Source organism: Vespa crabro, chromosome 3 (assembly GCF_910589235.1).
Source record: "Vespa crabro chromosome 3, iyVesCrab1.2, whole genome shotgun sequence".
NCBI classification, from domain to species: Eukaryota; Metazoa; Arthropoda; class Insecta; order Hymenoptera; family Vespidae; genus Vespa; species Vespa crabro.
The window spans coordinates 6,977,435-6,985,161 of record NC_060957.1 but is presented as its reverse complement, the minus strand read 5'-3'; the positions used below and the strand labels follow the sequence as shown (position 1 = coordinate 6,985,161).

The window sequence follows — 7,727 nt, the reverse complement described above, 5'->3', positions numbered from 1 at the left end:
TCGGTATTGTATCAGGTTTCAAACATATCCCATAGCCATTTAATAAGTTTAATACTTTATGTTTTATCTTTATTCTCTGATATCTCATATCGTAAATATGTTTTAATATTTTCTGAGTTGGTCCGATTTGATTTTTATCATTATACATTAATGTGTTTCTGATGGCGAATGAAATTTTTTTTTATTTTTTCTTCAGATTTTAATTGATACGAAACAAGAAATGATTAATATAAAGGATATTTAATGAACACAGTTTTATACATACATTCATATATTTTCAAATATTACTAGAGTAAAATTATTTCAAGGATTATACATATTGATCGCTGTTTCAAGATATAACCACTTATCGATAGGGTACGGTGATCTATAGAATCGTAAATCGAATAGTAGATATATATGTATGGTCTTGTAACGTTCCGCGTTAATTAGCCAAGCGATTTAATGGTTTACGCTGCCTAGGATATAATGTGTGTATACATATATATATACATACATATGTAGATGTTTCAAGGCAATTACACGTAAAGAGCATCTCGTAAGATAGTATACCAGACCATATGATATTAACGATTGGGTAGCTTGTTTGGATTAATCGTAAATTACACAATAAAAGTAGGAGAGGAAGTATAACGGTAGGATGTAAACAGTGAATATTGTCCTAACACAATGAACATAATTTTATTTTGAGTTTCACTTCCCTCGATACCAAGCAAACATAATTACAACGTAAAAATGAAATTACTTAGGATCGCGATTATTTGATTTTCGATCGTTAAGAACGAAATTTTCGAATTAACTAATTGGAATCATTTTTGTCGAATTATCAAATTTACGATGTAGATTTAGTTTCGTAAATGGACGATCGAAATTTACAGCTATAGGATAATAGAAACGCGTATAGAGAGATTCAGATTATATCGAATGCATTGCAAAATCATTCCCGTGAAATGGATAACATGGGAATCGTGTTAACAAAACGCGACATGCCGTGAAATTTAATGAAACATTTCGTATCGATATATGTATCTATTCCTCGTTTGTACAGTCGGATGTTATGTGAACGATACACGAGGTGGCTGTAATACATGCGACAAGATAAGATGTGTGCTCGCGTTTTGTTAAAGAACTTTCAGTTGACGTTAAGCCTTCGAGTGACATCGAGTTAAATATTAGGGAAGATCAAAGGAAAGACTAATCTTTTCCGCGAGTAAAATGTTAATTTTTTTTTCTTTCTCGGAGAATACATACCTATATCTTTCCAAGTTGTTTAGATAAGAGACATTGCACAAAGATAAGATCGAAACTATCGTTGAAATTTACTCATTATTTCATGTTAATTCGTGTCACGAGATTATTACAAGAATGAAACAAAAAAAATGAAAATCGAAATGTAAACTGTACTTTACAATAAAAAACGTTACTTTTCTTTCTAATCGTGATTCATATTCTAATGGTGATTCTGCACCATCTTAAGATATAATTTAATGAAACTCTCTCTTATCTTGTACTATTAATCGTAGAAATCTCTCTACTTTGTTCCGAATCTCATTTTTCTTTTTTCTAGCGAGTTACGGTCCGTAATAACGTGGCAGCATTACTTCTCCTTCCTTCTTTTGATTCTCTTTCTTTCTCTCTCTTTCTCTCTCTCTTTCTCTCTCTCTCCCTTTCTCTCTCTCTCTCTCTCTCTCTCTCTCTCTTTCTCTCTCTCTCGGCAGACTTAATCTCAAGTACGATAAAACGTTTTGCTATACACACTCGAGATGCACGAGTAAAACTCAACAGTGTTATAGCGCTTATGGAAGGAGTAAACAACCGAGGCGTGTCTCCGTTTCCTCGAGCTTGGAAGCCGTCCCCCGGATTTACGATTGTTGCCATTCTGCTCGTGGAATCGTCAGGATATACCCCCCCGAAATTGTAGGCAACTCACTGCCAACGAGCGTCCGACCCACGCGTTTCCTTCACCTCCTCCTCCTCCTCGTCCTCATTCTCCTTCTTCGTTCATAAAGTCTCTACAATTTAACCGTACGTATTTTCGTACGTACTTTCCGTTCATTCATATATTTCCTTTCAACACTGACACTGTACGATATCTGGAACGTTGATTATCCTCTACTTTTTCTTTTCCTGTCTTTTTTCTTTTTTCTTTTTTCTTTTTTCTTTTTTCTTTTGCTTTTTCTTTTTTTTTTTTAACTAAGAAAAATCAGAAAAATTAATAAGTCACTTGATAGTAGCCATTTTTTTGTTTATTGACGTTTCGATTATCAATTGCAGGAATTATTTATTTATTTATTTATATAAATTATATTTATGAAATTCATCGTATTAACTATATTATTATAATAATATATAGTTTGCAAAATTATTATTATGGAAGATATGGAAAAATTAAAAAAAAAAAAAGGAAAGAAAGAAATTCATAACGAAAAATAATATCCATAGTAATTTTTCTCGCATATTCAACATGGAAACGAATAGAGTTTCTTAGCACGCGCGTCCTGAAATTCACGCATCTATGCCCGCGCGATCAACGGGGCTGCATTATCATTTTATAATGACGTGCGAAACGCACACGCTTCGTTTGTATGCACGCTCACTAACATCAGAAACATCTATGTGTGTTAGGAGAAGAACAATGCAAGATTGTAATGTGCGTGAGTGGTGTGTAAGTTGCGTGTAAATAACGGAGAGCCAACCGATCGACGAGATGCAAAGGAAAGGAAAGGCTATTTTCAACTCTTCCATTAACTATTTCGTAATAATCACGTGCGATTCCTTAAGAGCGATGGTTTTTCCTGTGGAAACAATGAAACCGTTACTATCTTCTGACTTCTCCTCAGATATAATATATCTGGGTATTTCGTTAAAAAAAAAAACAAAACAAAAAAGAAAAATATAAAAATCGATTCAATTCGATTAACCCGAAATTCTTATTAAGAAAAATAAAAATGTGGAGGGATCGGATATGTAGAATCGGTGTTAATTGTTCTCAGTTTAAACGGAGTTTCGAGCGATTTCAAAAGTTCCGTAGTTAGTCGTTTCCCTGGTAAATGTTTGTGCGGAAAGTTCACGAAATGTGAAAAGTTTTGTATCGTTGGGTTAGAGAGGCCACACGAGCATCCTCCCACCGTAAACTGTGTAACAGAAAAAAAAAAGAAAGAAAGCTCGGTAAAATTTGCTCTCGAGGACTCTCCACTGAGCCCTGATATTAAATAGAATTAAATCGATACGAACGTGCTTCTGATGGTGGAGGGTTACTCGAATGAATGATCCCAGTTTCGCGATGTTGATGTGACAGGGGAATGTCAGGAAGGGTGCATAATGCGGAACGAACATATCAGATGCACCTTGTTGGAATTTAACCTGTTACCATTTTTAAATTCAAGGGATCAAGAAGACGGGATATAAGAGCCAAATTCAATGATTCGGAAAATTCGAATCAATTTTATTGTCGTTAATGTGATTTTCATCAGTACATACAAAACAGATAATTATTTCGATAAATATTGATTTAATAATTATCGTACATGATATATCACAAAGTATCTAAATTCATGTATATATGAGAGAGAAAGAGGGAAAGAGAGAGACAAAATTCTAAGGAGTATTAAATTATAACATATGTATTCCCTTTCTATGAGTCGCAATCTTGATAAGCGAAACTTTGGTTTCAATGTTTCTATTCAGTACGTATCCAATCCCTGAATTTAATGTCATTTCTTTTCGTTCTGGAAGAGAGATACGTACATCTGTTCCCTTCGTGTTTCTTCCTTCAGTATTGTCTGACCCGTAAATTGAGTTTCGTCTTGGAAGAAAAATCGAGAGGATGAAGATAAATATCGAAAGAATTGATATACGACATAGAATTTTATTTATTGAGACTACGTCCATTCTTGTTACTTTTCCTTTCCGTTATCTATAGATTTAATTTATTAATATATTACTTCGAAATACACGTGATACATACACGTGGTACGATGTCGTGAAAGATATTTCGATTCAATTTATCTTAATAAGTAAACTAAGTAATGGAGATTTATATATATACAATTTTTACCTGGTCTCTCAACTAATTTATTACAGTTTTGAATGTGCCCGCACCAAAGTAACATTAAGAATGTATTCTATAGTAAAGAATAAGATTCCAACTCTTTTTGGTTCGACTAAGAAATCTTTAATTATATTAATATAGGGGTACCTGTATGTAAAATAAATGTCATCTTGTAGCATTGTAATTATCATACAATTTATATTTTTAAATCATCTTTCACGACAACTGCAAAATCATGAAAGGATGTTTAATTTCAATATTCTTTCTTTTCGATTTTGTTGTTTCATTCGGATCGATTCGTCTCATGGGATGAGAAATATATCTCGAGTCCCATGGAAACATAATATGTATCGTCGATATGCTTCGGGACTTGTAGTTCCATGTGGAAAACCAAAAGGAAGATACTGAATCGTCTCGGTCAGTGAAGATCTTGTGATTTTATATCTTCGAGATACCCATTCAATTTCAGAAACGGCAAAGGGTACATTTCTAAGATTATATCGTAAAAATATTGACTCGCGTTATTTCATCGTGAGAAAGAGAAAAAGCGTTGAAATCTCACCGAGGTTTTTGACGTAGGTACTTTGAAAAAACAGAAAGGGGGATTTTCCCGAACTCTTTCTCAGTACCGACGTAGATACGAAAAAGAAAGAACGAAAGATAAAAAAAAGAAAAAAGAAAAACTTATCTCGTCCGTACTTTTCATACCGCAAAGTGCGAGACTGCATTATTCATGAAGCGTAGGGTGCCCTAGCATTTGGACCATTTTCAACGTGGCGAATCTATGGCAGTGTAGTTCGTCCACGATATTCCTACGGCCCTATTTACATACATCTCTTGCCACTGAATCACGATGCAGTTGCCCTTTCAGCAACGCTACATCTCTCATGAGAAGAAAGAAGAACGTTTCTCGGTAAACGTCCTCTTTACGGACGGAGAACAATAACTCGTAGAAAATCGTTCTTTCATCCTTTCCTAACAGACTCGATCAAGAAACTATTTCTCACATATATATCATATCGTTTTTTTTCTCTTTTTCTTTCTGAAAAACAAGGAGCGTCTATTCGGAAGGTGAGAATTATTTTTTCAAGAGGCGACAGTAGGTACGCGAGAGTCCATGGAAACAAGCCTAGTATTCTGGGAGAAGAAGAGAGGAAAGCTAAAAAGGATTAAAAAGAAGACGAATAATACTCGCTCGTCCGACAGATCGATGCACGGGCCAGTCGGCGGCTAGTTTGAATTTCCAACTCTTGAGAGATGGAACCAGCGGCAGACATGTAGTATACACATACATTTCTACGTATATATATATATGGATGTGTATCTATATACATTTATGTACATATATGTATGTATATATAAAAACACATACACGTGGACATGTATGTTGCACGTAGATAGTATATAGAAAGATAGAGACACAGGGAGGCAAGAGAGAAACAGCAACGAGGGGTGGCCCGGTGCGTCGTCCCAGGTAAGGGGCAGCTGTCCACCAGGTGCCACTCGCCCCACCGCGCGCTCCCAATCTAGCAGACCACTGGTGGGGAGTACGACAATCCGATTGGTTGGTGGCTCGCGCGCGGATCGGAGATACTCCGGCGCGCCGCGATCGAGCAGTCAGTCGTCCCTGGGCGCTCAAGGGACCCGTAGTTGTTCGGTAGATTCGCTTTACGGCGCATCACCCGTCGCGGCTCGTGACACGCGGTTTCTCATTTCTTATTCTCATTCTTATTATATATTATTATTCAATATAATATAATATATAACACATCGTATTTCGGTTATATCAACTAAAAGGAAAAATATCCGTGGCAGTGAGTGCAAGAGATAGAGATAGAAGAATACTAGTCATCATCGTTTCGCTTCGTGCTTTATTATTATTATAATTATTATTTTTATTATTGATAATACTATTATTATATAATTATTATTAATTGTCTATATGTTGGCGAAACGATTCCATCTTACGGCAAGATCTCCATCGGTGATTCTTTTTCATCTATGTGCATCGAGTGACGAACAAACTGTGTTCACTTTTCGATCTTTCTAATACTTTCGTTCGGTCTCCCTTTGCTTCTTCGTACGGGGACGATATAATAGATTATTTGAAGGATTCTATCGTCGTGGAATTTGATCTCCGCACGATTCGTTCGTATTAATTATTTCAAGATTTTGCACGCTCTCGACTCTCGAGAGCAGTACGGCCAGATTTATGGGGGTGTCCGGAGAGTGCGCGGTCAAGGGCAGCAAGAGCCAACCCTGTCACTGCTGCGCGAGTCACGTCGTTGCTAGTCCAAGCGCGAGCGTGCAGCAGCAACAACAACTTCAACAACATCACCATCATCAGCTACAACAGCAACAACATCAACGGCATAATAATCATCATCATCATCACCATCATCACGAAGTACATCACGCTATTCATCCCAATCATCATCATCATCATCATCATCATCAAGATAAGAACAACGTGCCGGTCGAGGTTCAACACAACGGTGACAACGGCAACATTCTCGCGCCTCTTCGCAGCAAGATGAAAGTATTGAAGAAGCTCAAACGCAAGATGGGCTTAGGTGAGCTGGCCACGCCTACGAATCTCTTCTTTTTCTATTTCTCTTTTCCTTCGTATTGCTCGTTAACGAAACTGTCCTTGCGTCCTTCAAAATTTTAATTCGACTCCGTGTTTATATCAGATACAACGATATGCGTTCCTGAAGTAAATATCATATTTGTAATCGAGGAGAGGTTATTGACCCATTTGTATACATCAAAATTTTCAAGAACATTCGGATATAGATCAAAGATTTAGACAAGCATCTTTATAAAGTAAACATAGATATATAACATAGTGCATATATATATACATATATATATATATATATATATAGATATATATATATGTGTGTATATATATGTATAGATATATATATATGTGTATATATATATATATATATATATATATATATATATATATACACAATATATACATATATAAGTCCCGTAAAGGATTCGCGTTATATTCCCGAGGTCAGCGTGTCGTCTATCTGGGCAACGATCTTGTCGTTTACTTCGTCCTCTTCCGGATACCGTCGTTGCGAAGTATCAAAGGGCGAGGCATAAGCAAGCCGCACGGCAACGTGTACTTCTTGTAACACTATCGTTATGCTTTTTTGCTCTCACGCGTATAAAGTTCCTTTCTATAGATGGTTAATATTCGAGACGATCTCATAAATCGTATGTTTTCATTTCTTTTTCTTCTTCTTTTTCGAGAGAGAAATTATTTTTCCCTTTCTATCTGAATATAATAAAAATGAAATATAATAAAAATTAAAATAAAAACGATCCGGTTAGAGAATTTCATATAGACTTGGAAGCTTATTGAAATTTACGAAAATGGATTTGTTTAACTCACCGAATGGATATATAACGATTCAAGTACGCAACTTCGAACATTACTTTTTGCGGTTTGGTCAGCGGTTTTCTATCATTCTCGTCTCCGATAATTATCGGCGATGCTCCATGACCCGAGTTTTTCGATATATCTATCGAAAAGCACGACGACGAGAGCCATTAGTCTTCGACGGTAGCAACCCCCTCCATTCTCTTTTATGTTCAATCGAAATCTCTCGCTAATAGTTGTCGTCCTTGTCGACAGCGAGACTGGTCGCTTCATTTC

General features: G+C 36.1%; 1 protein-coding gene across 2 annotated transcripts in view; it reads left to right on the top strand.

Annotated features, from left to right (window-relative positions):
• The window catches only part of LOC124423142 (protein neuralized), a 62,838-nt gene that overhangs the window by 26,460 nt on the left and 28,651 nt on the right, over positions 1-7,727 (top strand). Inside the window, exon 1 of one of the 2 annotated variants that reach the window (XM_046960581.1) lies at positions 5,496-6,624. The exons of the other annotated variant lie outside the window; for it this stretch is intronic. Within the exon in view, the coding sequence (XP_046816537.1) occupies positions 6,264-6,624 (361 nt within the window). The 5' untranslated portion in view covers positions 5,496-6,263. Of the gene's footprint in view, positions 1-5,495; positions 6,625-7,727 lie in introns of those variants that run through there. 2 annotated transcript variants of the gene reach the window in all.